Genomic DNA, 13,870 nt, shown 5'->3' with positions numbered 1-13,870 from the left:
CTGTCCAGTAATGGCTTACTTAACATACATTACAATTTAATATATTATAGAGTGTTAAAGTGAAAACCAACATTGAGGATTTGAAGTACACATGCAGGTGCACAACCTTTTATCCAGAGTTCCGGAAACCGAAAACCTCAGAAAACCGGACATTTTTTCCAGGATGTCGACTGCACACCAAAGCTCGCGTTTGGCGCCAAACTTGACCCGAAACTACCCACGGTCAACCCAGGTCTGTACTACTGTAGCGGCTGCCTCCTCCCCGGAGACCGGGGAGACACTTAAACATCTGTAAATCATTGCTTAAATGTTAGTCAGTTAGTTTGGAAGACTTTTATGTGAGGAGGAGGGGAGGGGGAAACTTTAATTCTTAGTCCCCTACCTGGTTGGAGAGGCGGGGAGCGGGCAATGCCTTACCGGGTCGCCGTGCAGTAAGGTCCGGAGCGCTGTGGCCGCCGACTCCCAACATCGCAGAGCTGAGACTGCGGGCGTTCGGCCGTGGGCGGTGCCGGTTGGAGCTCCAACCCCGGCGAACTCTACCCCTGGCTGCGCGGCGCTCCAAATCCAGCGCGGCCCGCGGCCGGACGCCCGCAGACCCAGCACCGCGATGTTGGGAGTCGGCGGCCACAGCGCTCCGGAGTTCACCGCATGGCGACCCGGTAAGGCATTGCCCGCTCCCCGCTGGTAGCCCAGCGCTGTGGTCGCGGACTCCCAACATCGCGGAGCTGGGGCTGTGAGCGTCCGGCCGCGGGCCGCGCTAGATTTGGAGCGCCGCGCAGCCAGGGGTAGAGTTCGCCGAAGTCGGAGCACCAACCGGCGCCGCCCGCGGCCGGATGCCCGCAGCCCCAGCTCCGCGATGTTGGGAGTCGGCGGCCACAGCGCTCCGGAGCTTACTGCACGGCGACCCGGTAAGGCATTGCCCGCTCCCCGCTTCTCCGACCAGGTAGGGGACTAAGAATTAAATTTCCCCCCACCCCCACCCCCCCCACCACATAAAATCCCTCCAAACTAACTGACTAACATTTAAGCAATGATTTACAATGATTCCCCGGTCTCGGGGAGGAGGCAGCCGCTCCAGACTTTTCAAGCCGCCCGCGCTACCTACCTAATCTACGCTAAAAATCTTCCATTCCGAAATACGAAAAATTCCGAAATCCGAGAAATGTCTGGTCCCAAGGCTTTCGGATAAAAGGTTGTGTACCTGTACTTGCAAAGCCATATCTGTGTCCAATTTAGAATAGTCTCAATCCCTCTTTGCAGCAAATGACACCATCACCATCAAGACCTCCTGCAGTATTCCCAACAAATAATGAGGTTAGGATAAAAATATACTCTATCAAAGGCTGCAGGACACCAGGAACTTCTGGGTTTCTCACAATACTTTCTCAACTATATACCTTACAGAGATTTAATGTGTTATTCCAAAGTCTATATTATCGCTATTCCAAGGAAACGTTCTCAACACGAACTTGCAGATTTCAATTACTTAAATCTCTTGTCTGAAAGATTCATGGAGGGAATGCAGCAGAGATGGATGGGGGAAATATAGTGAATTGTTTCTTCAAGAATAAAATACCTTCATGTTGACCAATGGATCACCTTTCAATAAGGTCCATTCATAACGGACAATCCCACGATCGTCGGTACTGCCTCTTCCGTCCAGCAGGACCCAGTCAGTGGGAAGAAACACGTTTACATCTTGACCTGCATCACTGTGAGGGGCTTCATCATTCCCTAGAGACAAAGAGCAAAGTAAATAAATCATCTTGCCAATTAAAGAATAGGTTAGTGCATCGGATGAGGGTTGCACCAAACATGCCTAAAAATGGGGTGAACTGCAAAAGACTGAAAATCAGAGGGATCAGCCACAATTTGAAACATTTTCAATCCCACGTCAGAATTCGTCACATTCAGTGAGCCAAACATAATCTAGGTTGACACTGGTGAAGAACTGAACGACACCAAACCAATGGGAGGTGACTTTTTTTTAAAAAGCTCTTTAAATAAAACATGGCAACATTTTGAATGGGTATATCACATATCAATGGATAGTTTTAAGGCAGAGATAGATAGATTATTGATTAGTACGGGTGTCAGGGGTTATGGCGAGCAGGCAGGAGAATGGGGTTAGGAGGGAGAGATAGATCAGCCATGCTTGAATGGCAGAGTATTGCGAATGGCCGTTCTGCTCCTATTACATGACCTTATGACAATTGTAAAGAATATATGAGTTCTGGGGGTCTCACGGGTGCATTTGGCCATGCACATATTTATTTCTGAACCTATATTGCTAAACAAATCTTGCTTATCTCATTGCTTTTAAAGGAGTATTAAAACTGATAATTTGGACATCCCAAAAGTTCATTATCTGGCTCATCAGCAAACATTTCCTGCACTCTCGCACTCTCAAGGGCTCTGGTTCCTGCACTCCAATGAAACTGACCAGGTTTAATGATGAATATATAATCATACTGTGTGACATCATAAAAAACTAATTCAACGTTTGCTTGGGAATAAATATAAACAGTATCTCATGTTCAGAAAATCTGTCAGTCAACACTACCAAGTCCTGCATGTGCCAGATTAAAATTTGACTGTTTTCAAGATTTGAATTGCTCTGCGATGATCACAAGATGTCCCTACTTTTACACTCCAAACTCCTTCAAAATAATGGACATCACTTCATGTAGCTTATTATTTACTTGTTATATCTGCCTGCTAGCACCCAGTATTTGAGGTATGAGGACAAACAGATGCCTCTGGATAGTATGTTTAATATTCTCCCTCCACTTAAAATGATATTCTGCTTTTCTATTCCTACTAAAGTAAAATAATTAAATTTCCTCGCATCATACTCCATCCACCATCAAAATAAAATCTGGTAACTTAACATCCTTTTGCAAACTCATTAAAATGTGTTTGTTTTTTTAAAATATGTTTGCACTGTCAGTAAATATGGCTACAATGCACTCAGCCCTTTCATCAAAGCCATTAATATAGATTGTAAATAGTTGTGCCCTAGAACTGATCCCAGCAGTTTTCACTAGTCATGGCTTGACAATCTTAAAAAATATTTATCTTAAATCAGTTTTAATCTTCCTGACACTATTTCACCAAAGCAATGACCTCCTACCTTCTATTGTAAGCTTTTACATCACATCAAGAGCCTTCTGAAAATCCAAATACATTTCATCTGCTGGCTTCTTATCATTCACTCTTCTTGTTATGTCCTTGAAGAACCCAAATAAATTTGTCAAACATGATCTCCCTTCAAAATTGTTGACTGCTTGATTGTACAGTTGCCAAAAATGATTAAGGATAGTTATAAAGTTGTTCTGTTTCTTTTCCATAATGAATTTCAGTATTTTCCCCCAATATAGATTTCTGCTTTCTGTTTCCTTCCTTTATTGTCATTAAATAAGCAGAGTCATGATCTGCAGGGGCATTTTGAGTTCTTGGTAATTTTGAAAGATCACAACCATTGTGTTATTATCTCTGCAGCCACTACATTTAACATCCTCGTATGAAGGCTACCAGATTCAAGGAAACAGTAGTCCCATTAGATTTTCCTGATATCCCATCTCTAGCAATTGAGACCCTTAGATTTTTTCCCTCCATTTTGCTCCCAGTTTATTTTTATTGAGGCTACGGGGTGATATTATAAAGTGTATAAAATAATGAGGAGGAAAGGATGGATGTAGAGAGTCTTTTTCCCAGCATAGGGGAATCAATAAATATAGGGCTTAGGTGTAAGTTGCGAGGGGAAAGATTTAATAGCAACCTGAGGGGCAACATTTTCCACATGTAGGGTGTCAGTATACAGAATGAGCTGCTAGAGGATGTAGTTGAAGCAGGTAAATAACACCATTTAAAATACATTTGGCCAGGTACATGGATAGGAAAAGCTTGAAGGAATATGAGATAAGTTTAGGAAAAGGGGACTAACTTAGACGGGGCACCTTGTTTGGTATGGACAAGTTGTGCTGAAGGGGGGTTTCCATGCTGTATGACTATGACATTACAAGCATCTGCATTTTTATTTTGATTTTCCCACACATGGTGGATCTGGATCACAGCTGTGACGCTCTTGAATCAGTCCATATGTCTGCACTGTCACCCAGATTAACTATTTGAATTAGGGTTATTTTGTAGCATGACTTTACTCCAATTCTGATAGAGTATTTGAAAGGGCAGCTCCTTCCACAAATTCTGCCTAATCACTGCATGTTTCCAACATTTTCAGATTTTATTTGTACCCTATCTCAGCCATTTGCCATTCTCTCTTAACATGACTGTCCTAAAGCGGTTTTCATCAGCCAACCTGCAGTAACTGAAAACAAATTAAAACTGCAGCAAGCAAACAGACCATGCAGCTGGTTCAATAACCACCCGCAAGCACGTTATAATCAATGATTTAATTAAAAACAAAACACATTTCCCATCTGTTTTAAAACCCTCTGCAGGCCTTGTCCCCCCATAGCTGTTCCAGTCCTATCACCCTCTGAGGGATCGACCCTTCTCCAACATCAGCCACATGTGAGTCACCTTGGTCACCCACCACAAGGAACAGTCACCCATCCTGATCCAAGTCCCTTCCCTCCCTCCCCTCTGTCTCATCACTGACCTCAATGCCCAAGACTGTGCTTCACTGCCCTCTAGCATCCCTTCAATGACACTGGGCGCAGTCACCCATCCTGATCCAAGTCCCTTCCCTCCCTCCCTCCCCTCTGTCTCTTCGCTAACCTCAATGCCCAAGTTCAAGTTTGTGCTTCACTGCCCTCCAGCATCCATTCAGTGTCACTGACTGAGCGCCTTTGGACGAGACCTGTCTTTTTTTAACCCCATAAATAACTTTAACCAATTATTTACAAAAATAATATTTACAATACCAACACCAAATACAAATATTTTCGAATACCAAATATTAAATAACTATTTTACAATCCTTATCAAGGATACAGTTAACCAAAGGTACACAAAAACGCTGGAGAAACTCAGCGGGTGCAGCAGCATCTGTGGAGCGAAGGAGATAGGCAACGTTTCGTCCCGAAACGTTGCCTATCTCCTTCGCTCCATAGATGCTGCTGCACCCGCTGAGTTTCTCCAGCGTTTTTGTGTACCTTCGATTTTCCAGCATCTGCAGTTCCTTCTTAAACAGTTAACTAATCCGGACGAGAACAGTTAACGGCTGCGGCGCGCGGGCCTTACGGTTGCCATGGCGACGCGGTTCCGGGGATCGGCTGCCGTTGAGCTGCCGAGAGAAGCTGCTGTAGCCCCGGTGCGGAGAGAAGCGGCAGGCGTCGCGGCCCCGGTAGGTGCAGTTGAACAGGTAGCAGCTGAGGGCGACCGAGCTCTTGGGCCTGGGATTTAGATCCCGGTCCCAGCCCGACACTCCGCCTCCTCCTGCGGCGGCTCGCTCGACCACGGCCGTCGTGCAGCCGGGCAGGCCGCAGCAAGCTCGCAAGCATTGCTCCGGGCTGCTGACTCCGGCCGGGGCGCGCAAGAAGGCGGCGCCGGCATTCAGCGAGTCTCGGGTGCGGATGATGTAGTCCTGCATCAGGCTGAAGGCCGCGTCGCAGGTGCCCGACGCCTCGGGCTGCCAGGCTTCGTGAAGCTGCTGACGGAACTGGTCGAGGATCAGCGTCCCTGGTCCTGCCACCGCCGCCGCGATCCGCAGCCATACGCCGAGCGCCAGGAGCCGGCCGGCCAGCACCGGTGCTCCGGGCATGGTGGGGTGGGCAAGGGACAGGCGGTGGGAGACCTCAGCGGCTCATGATGCTCCGGCTGCCGAGCTCAAGCGGACGGGGAGACAAGTCCCGACGGCGAACACTGACACTCCCAGTTTCCTCGGGAGCCGCGTAGTATACACTTGGGAGGATGGGAGGGAGTACAATAGAAAGAAAGAGGGAGGTAGGTAGCAAAGATCCGTAGGTAGCAGTGATTCAGGAAAGAGGGAGGGATCAGAGATAGAAGGTTAGGGAGAGGGAGGGGAGAGTGTGTATCGATAGTAGGAAGAAGTGTTCAGAGATAGAAGATTTTTGTTTCCAAAAATAAACGTTATTCAGAATAAAAGATACATATCCAAAACAAAAACTGCAAACACTCTTCAGACTTTCTCAGCGTCTATGCATTAATTAGTGTTATACACAGTGGTGTTCGCACCTATCTTTAAACACCTTTGCCACTCATGTGGCTCAGTGGGGTGGTATCTATTGATCAGTATCTGTCTGAAGAAGGGTTTCGGCCCGAAACGTCGCCTATTTCCTTCGCTCCATAGATGCTGCTGCACCCGCTGAGTTTCCCCAGCAATTTTGTGTACCTTCGGGTGGTATCTATTCCCTTGTTTGAGGGGTTTCCCAGCAGTCTCTGACCCTCAATGTTCGGTGGTGGAAGGACCGCCTAAACTGTGGTCCTCCCTCACAGAGCCTTGACATTGGCTACACCAAGCTTCATTGCGTCTTTCAGCATGAACTCCTGAGGTCTGGAATGGGCCAGTCTGCAATGTCCCCAAAAAGACATCTCGCTGTTCTGGGAAGCCAACCAGTTTCGGGCAGACCAAAGAGCATCTGTCACTGAGTTGATGATTTTCCAGTGGCACTTGATGTCCGTCTCTGAATCTGTCCCAGGGAACAGCACGTAAATCAAAGAATCCTCTGTTAAGGAGCTGTTTGGGATGAACCGTGACAAGGACCCTTGCATCATTCCAGACTCTCTTTGCAAATCCACACTTGGTGAAGAGGTGCGCATTTGGAGTTCGATTCTGACAGTACACAAAGGATCTGATTGGGAGGCAAGTGAGAAGCCAAACGAGGTATTAGTTCTTGTTGGTGAGTCAAGTGATGAGGCATTTCACCAGGCAAACTGGCAGTCAACTCTGGAAACCACTGCAGAATCCATCGAGATGTTGTCCTGCAGTGCCTGCAGGATGTTCCGTGCTGACCACTGCCGATAGAATTGTAGTCAAAGGATTTGGTCTGCAATAAATTTTCCACAAAGGACAGGTCGTGCAGCAATGTCCAGGTCACTGGCCCATCTTTCACAACACTGGGGATAGGTAATGACATAGTGGCCATGTGATTTGGCTCTACACACAGCCTGATGCAGTCAGACATGAAGGTGTCCATCAAGTTGACGGTGACGTTGGGCACAATTTTGCCCCTATTGTCTGCCGACTTGTGCATCGTGACCCATTGGATCTGCTCCATCATTGATCCCAAATGAACTGGAATATGTAGGGGCAGAAGAGCGGTGGTGGGCCACACCTAATCCAAGTATAGTAGCCCCGAAAGTACAGCACACCTGATGACCAAATTTTTCACAATTATCGAGAGAGCGTTGCTTGCACAGACCCAATTTTTACTTGACCTTGGCTATCTGCTCTAACCAATTCTTATTGCACACCTCGGCGCCTCCAAACTAGATCCCAGCACTTTCAGGTAGCCAGACCCAATGATGAATGGGATGGAAGATCAGTCGGGCCAGTTAGTCATAGTGATACAGTGTGGAAACAGGTCCTTCAGCCCTGCTTGCCCACACCGGCCAACAATGTCCCAGCTACACTAGTCCCACTTGCCTGCACTTGGTCCATATCCCTCCAAACCTGTCCTATCCATGTACCTGTCTAACTGTTTCTTAAACAATGGAATAGTCTCAACTACCTCCTCTGGCAGCTTGTTCCATACACCAACCACCCTTTGTGTGAAAAAGTTACCGCTCGGATTCCTATTAAATCTTTTCTCCTTCACCATGAACATACGTCCTCTGGTCCTCGATTCCCCTACTCTGGGCAGAGACTCTGTGCATCTACCCGAATTGCCGATGAACATGACCTTGCTCTTCCTGTGGTTGACTCTAGCTTCTGATGCTAACTCAAATTGATCCTGATACTGATCAATCTGCAGACCAACCGTGGATTCGAGCAAAGGACGGAAACATCATGAATGTATAGGGAGGTTTTGATAAGTGCCCCTACTGTTTGGGACCCCATTTATACTCTCATCCCTCCTGATGGATTCAGCAAAGGGTTCTATGCAGCAAACAGCCAAGACATGGACGAGTGGGCAATCTTCCCTGACTCCAGCTCTAATGGGGAAGCTATCCATTTCCCACCTATTGATTTGGATTGCACTACAGATAATAGTGTAGAGCAGTTGGATCTAGTTTGTGATTCTCTCCCCTAAGCCCATTTTTGATACCACGTCCATCATGTATGTGTGCGATATCCTGACAAAGGCCTTCTCCTGGACCAAACTGACTCCCATCCTTGTCGCCAATTGCTATGTATTGCCAGGAACAATAACCACAATGGAGTGAGGCAAGGTAACAATAATTTACTAATTAACTGAACTCTAAACATCATTGTAAGTTACAAAAGATGGCTGCAGCCCTTCAGACTGTATCCCGGCCGAGTCCCTCATCACCATCCACCCATTGGGGAAATAGAGCAAAGTTGGAATGAAGATCAAAGACTAAACCTGAACTATGGGATGAGGTTGAAAGATGAAGGTGAGAGTGAGCAGATGGAAGAAAATGAAAGATTGAAAGATGGTTGTGGAAGACAGTGATGGAAGGAAGATTTTTTATTTATTTATTTATTTTTAAAATTATTTATTGAACATGTTAAAAAATACAAACACAAATAAACTTGTAAGCAATAAAAAAAGAAAAGAAAACACAAAGGAAAACAAACAAATAAGTAACTCAAATAATATAAATAATATCGTTCATGTTCAAAAGGGGTAAGAAGAAGTTCGAAAACTTTTCTGGTCCTACCCCCTCTTATTTTCTATACATTTTCATGGAAAAACAAAATAATGGGAACAAATGGACCCAAAATCTGTTGAACAGTCCACAAACAAGATCAGAGATTAAGGATGCAATGAAGGTTTTAGAGGTTGAAGGTGGGGGTGGGGGTGGAGGGAGGGGGAGGGATAGACTAAGGAGATGGAAAGAAGATCAGATATTCAAGTTAAGACAAAGGGTTCAGATATTGAATGATGAGAGGAGGGAGAGTGAGCAGATGGCAGAGGGAGCAGCGTTTGAAATGATGATGAAGGAACCAGAGGTTGGGATAGGGAGAAGAGAGTGAACAGATGGAAGGAGCGAGATTTCTCAGTCATAGAGACACAGTACAGAAATTGCCCTCTGCACCATCTCTGGGCCAGCCATCAAATACTAATCCTATTTACCAGCATTTGTTCCAAAGTCTGCTATCCCTTGTGATTCAAGGCCTCATCCAGATACTTCTTAAATATTGTGAGAGTATTTACCCCCTTGTGTTTAAGAAGGAACTGCAGATGCTGGAAAATCGAAGGTAGACAAAAGTGCTGGAGAAACTCAGCGGGTGCAGCAGCATCTATGGAGCGAAGGAAATAGGCAACGTTTCGGGCCGAAACCCTTCTTCAGACTTGTCCCTGGTTCAGTTCGCTGGTAGGTAATCAGGGGGAGTGTAGTGGGCATATGAGAAAGATTGGATTACAGAGAAATATGTGGAGGAATACATGGTGGAATAAGTTGGCTGCCTCAGCACCATTGAGCCAGCCAACTTTGACTGGATAGGCTAAATAGATTCCCACTATATCCCAAGGAAATGTGGATAAAATTAAACATGGGTGAGGGTGAGAGCAGATGAATAGGTAAAACTAAGGTATGAGGAAGGGAAAAGCAGAGAACGAAAGATATTAAGGTTCAAGATGTCTCACTAATTTGATTGTTTTTTGAGAAGATGGCAAAGAAGATTGTAGGCAGTGGATGTTGTGTACAAGGAGTTTAGTAAGGCTTTGGATAAGATTCCTCATGCTATGCTGATCCAGAAGATTTAGATGTACTGTATTCTCGATGACTTGATCATATGGATTCGAAATTGGCTTATTCATAGAAAACACAGGGTTGTGGTGGAAGGTAGATATTCTGGCTGGAGGTCTGTTACCAGTGTAGTTCCTCAGAGATCTCAAAGTCAAAGTCAAAGTATCCTTTATTGTCATTCAGACCTTTCGGTCTGAACAAAATTTCGTTGCTTTGCTTTAAGAAATTCTCCCATGAATTTTATTCAAAGGAACGTATCAGTAATACATGTAGGTCAAAACACAATTATATTTACTGAGGAATGCATATCGATGTATTGGTTGGTGACACATCGAAATAACAGTGTTAATACGATGTTAACAGTAGCAGTAAACAAGCCATAACAGTGACAGTTAACACATCATTTTTGTCTCAGAGAAATGAAGTGATAAACGACTCAAGTTGTTCTGCAGTTCTCATTAAACTTTAAAAAAAATGTAGAATTCCAAGGTCATTTCGCTTTTGCTGCAATCTATTTTGTGTATTGTATGAGGAAAGGATAAGCATTTATCATTACCAAAGGATATTTAATTATTTTGCAGAGCCTGCTGACAATGCATGCGGCCGCGACTCCGTCGGATGGGAACTGATTGCAAAATTCATGTTTCACAAAACATGGGGGGGGGGGGGCCCCCGGGGGGGACATGCCCCCTGTTTCCACCCCCCCCCCCCCCCCGGGATTTCCGCCCATGCGATCGTGTTAATACTCTGTATGTTTGTTTTTATTTTCTGAATAAACGTATTTGTATATATATATATATATATATATATATATATATATATAAAAAAAGGTGTGGTCTGCTGTATGTGTTACTGGGTTGTATGCAAAAAGCATTTTACATGTGACAATAAAGTATAATTAGATCATGGTATTGTAATGGATGTCTCTTTGGATATACAAACATCCCAAATATTGATTATCAAACAAATATTGCATGTTTGATGCGCTGTGATAAAATAACCATTTAGGAACCTCCCTTGATCTCATTCTGGGAGTGGAGACATAGGGAGGTACCGGAGATGACGGAAGTCTGCGGGCCGGATAATTGCGGGAAAGGAAATGTGCCTGTGGGCTGGATGATTTTGGGTTATGGGTCCCATTCTGCCCGGGGGCCGTAGGTTGCCGACCCTTGGTGTAGAGGGAGTACAGTAAGGAGCTGAGAATGCAGCCACAGGGCGCTGGTGTTAATTATTGTAGAGGATGTTTTGTCGTCTATCCTTACTGACTCTGGTCTATGGTTCAGTTGCAGAAGGGGGAAAGTAGTTTGAAAATAAATTAGAAGTAGTTTTAAAGCTAGTTCTTGCTTGTACTGGTTAAGTAATGGTTACCATAAAGTAAATATACCCTCTGACTATGGCTTGCTGCTCCCTAACAGCAGTCTTCCATACTCACTGATAATGTCCACCACATTGTAAATGTCTCAGAAATTGAATGTCAAACTCCATTGGGAGTTCAGGAGGGGTAGGGAGTAGTGAAGGAGCAGATTGCTTTGTGGCCATAATTACCTATAAAATAGGACGTGAAAGTAGCTTGGATGATTAATTCCGTTCTATCTTGTGATTCAGTGAATTGAACAGAATTTGGCTGTAGACATGCACTGAGAGCACCTCTGCTGCACAAGAACAAAGATTTGCCAAATATTTTGCATGGACTTTGCCCCTGTGGGAAGTTGAATCAATAAGCAAGTTTCTAATTGGCTGTAAGTATAGGTACGTTGCTAGAATCTGCATAACTGTGTGGCAACAGAGCTAAGCAAAGTTCAGTAGCTCATTGAGTTCCTGTCGTTTACCATGTCGCTCTTTTCTCCCCTTACACCTTTCATTCTTGCTGTGGTTTGCATTTGTGTTGTTGCTTGGTGGAGGAATAAGGGAAGAGTGAAGAGACAAAAGAACATTGCATTTGAAAAGAGAACCAGATCCAAACGCTGGGAGAATGAAGATCTGCAAGATGAGGCACAACTCAGCTTGGAAGAGAATGGTAAAGTAAAATGAATGTTAACATACTAATTTTATAATGATAATTATGTTTTTTGAGGAGGTGGAAAACATAAAATTTGTGTGGCTTCTCGACAAGTTAGATTATTGCCTCTGGCCATCTGAAATCCACACAGTGTGGCGCCGTCAGCGATGGCAGCCTTGCCAACAGTCTGTCTTTTCATCATTTTTGTTATTTTACTTCTTGTGCTAATGTTTCATCATTTTTGTTACTTTAAAAGTATGTGTTAATGTTCTCTGGTTTGTTTTATGTGTGGGTGGGGGAAGGGGGAATCTTTTTTTTAATCTCTTTACCTTGCCGGAGATGCGATTGTTTTCCGGATCGGAACTCCAGTCGCTCTGCAGCCAAACATCATGGAGCTGGCGGCCTTGCTCGAGTCTGACTTTAAGCCCCACTATGGGGCCACGGACTTATCTTCGGAGCCTGCGATCCGTTGCCTGGGATCAGCGTTCCAACCCCGGCCTGTGGATTTCAACATCGGGGAGCTCGCAGTCTCGGGAAGCTCCAAAGTCGCAGAAGGTTCGACTAGCCCCAATCTGGGGTCTGATTGCCCGGCGCGGAGGAGCTGAGAAATTATTTTTATCTGTCCCAGCCCCAGCAGCTCTTTGTGGTAGTAGATTTCATAGTTCCTCAACTGTTTATTTGAAGAGAGACACAAAATGCTGGAGTAACTCAGTGGGTGAGGTAGCATCTCTGGAGAGAAGGAATGCGTGACGTTTCGGGTCGAGACCCTTCTTCCGACTGATGTCCGGGGAGGGGGCAGGACAAAGATAGAATGTAGTCAAGGACAGTAAGACTAGTGGGAGAACTGGGAAGGGGAAGGGAATGGAGAGAGAAAGCAAGGGCTATCTGAAGTTAGAGAAGTCATTGTTCATACCACTGGGGTGTAAACTACCCTCGCGAAATATGAGGTGCTGCTCCTCCAATTTGTGCTGGGCCTCACTCAGACAATGGAGGAGGCCCAGGAGAGAAAGGTCAGATTGGGAATGAGAGGGGAGTTGAAGTGCTGAGACACCGGGAGATAAGGTAGGTTAAGACAGACTGAGCGGAGGTCACAGGGAGGTCAGATAGGTTAAAACGGACTGAGCGGAGGTTTCACTGGGAGATCAGGTAGGTTATTTCACTGGGAGATCAGGCAGGTTATTTCACCGGGAGATCAGGTAGGTTATTTCAGGTTTATTTGAAGACTAGACTGTGGGACCTGGTCCCCCAACGCAACCCATTCCCCAATGCAATATTCCACCACTCACCTGCTCCCCAATGCAACGGTGGGAGTGTCTGTAGCCGGGAGAGCGGGACGGTTTCATGTGGGAAGTGTCCTGCAGCCTGGGGAGGGAGGTGTGTGGGGGAGGGTTGTGTGTGTGGGGGAGGGGGTGTGTGGGAGGGGGGGGGTGTGAGGGGGTGGGTGGGAGAGGGCGGTGTTGTGTGGGGGAGGGGATTGTGGAGGAGAGGGGTTGTGTGGGGGAGGGGGAGTGTGTGGAGGAGAGGGGGTGTGTGTGGAGGAGGGGTGTTGGGGGGGAAGAGGGTGTGGTGGGATGGGGTGAGGGGGTGTGTGGGAGGGGGGATGGGTCATGTGTGGGGTGGGTGGGGGGAGGAGTAGTGTGGGGAATGGCGGGGGGGGGGGGTGGGGGGTTGGGAGAGGGGGAGTGTAACAGCTATAATTTAACTCCTTTACCACCTGTATCAGTGTTATGAATTTTACTCTGGTCCTTCCAGAGGCGGAGAAACGTCATTCCTAGGGTGTTTTGCCCAGAACTACAAGCAGCACTTCAAATGATGTCTAATCAATTGTAGTCCATCTCCTTAAAACAAATATACCTATTTCCAGAAAAGCTTTTGGTTTAAAATCCAGTTATAAGTTTATTGCTTGTTTTACATATTACAAAATTTCACGTAAATGTCTTTTATAGAGGTTGAGGTAATTTTATGAAACCTGGTGCCTTAAAGCTATTTCATCCATTCCATTAATCTGCATGGAATTTTTCCAGAATTGGAATGCATTTTTTTTTGTTAAGTTCTACTGTTAATACA

General features: G+C 45.6%; 2 protein-coding genes across 6 annotated transcripts in view; one reads left to right on the top strand and one right to left on the bottom strand.

Moving 5' to 3' along the window:
• Positions 1–5,945, bottom strand: part of lrp11 (LDL receptor related protein 11) — a 31,244-nt gene extending 25,299 nt beyond the window's left edge. For 2 of the 4 annotated variants that reach the window (XM_033026107.1, XM_033026108.1), the window contains exons 1-2: positions 5,209–5,945; positions 1,577–1,734 (exon numbers count right to left, since the gene is read on the bottom strand). In XM_033026107.1, coding sequence (XP_032881998.1) covers positions 1,577–1,734; positions 5,209–5,728 — 678 coding nt within the window. In that variant the 5' untranslated portion in view covers positions 5,729–5,945. The remainder of the gene's footprint in view (positions 1–1,576; positions 1,735–5,208) is intronic. The other 2 variants (XM_033026105.1, XM_033026106.1) reach the window with 2 other exon arrangements.
• Positions 5,946–11,145: 5,200 nt separating this feature from the next.
• iyd (iodotyrosine deiodinase) overlaps positions 11,146–13,870 on the top strand; it is a 32,742-nt gene continuing 30,017 nt past the window's right edge. The window contains exon 1 of one of the 2 annotated variants that reach the window (XM_033026110.1): positions 11,146–11,821. In XM_033026110.1, coding sequence (XP_032882001.1) covers positions 11,635–11,821 — 187 coding nt within the window. In that variant the 5' untranslated portion in view covers positions 11,146–11,634. The remainder of the gene's footprint in view (positions 11,822–13,870) is intronic. The other variant, XM_033026109.1, reaches the window with a different exon arrangement.

This window comes from Amblyraja radiata, chromosome 8 (assembly GCF_010909765.2).
Source record: "Amblyraja radiata isolate CabotCenter1 chromosome 8, sAmbRad1.1.pri, whole genome shotgun sequence".
Classification (NCBI taxonomy): Eukaryota; Metazoa; Chordata; class Chondrichthyes; order Rajiformes; family Rajidae; genus Amblyraja; species Amblyraja radiata.
Note: the sequence above shows the minus strand (reverse complement) of the source record. Positions and strands in the feature narration are given on the sequence as shown.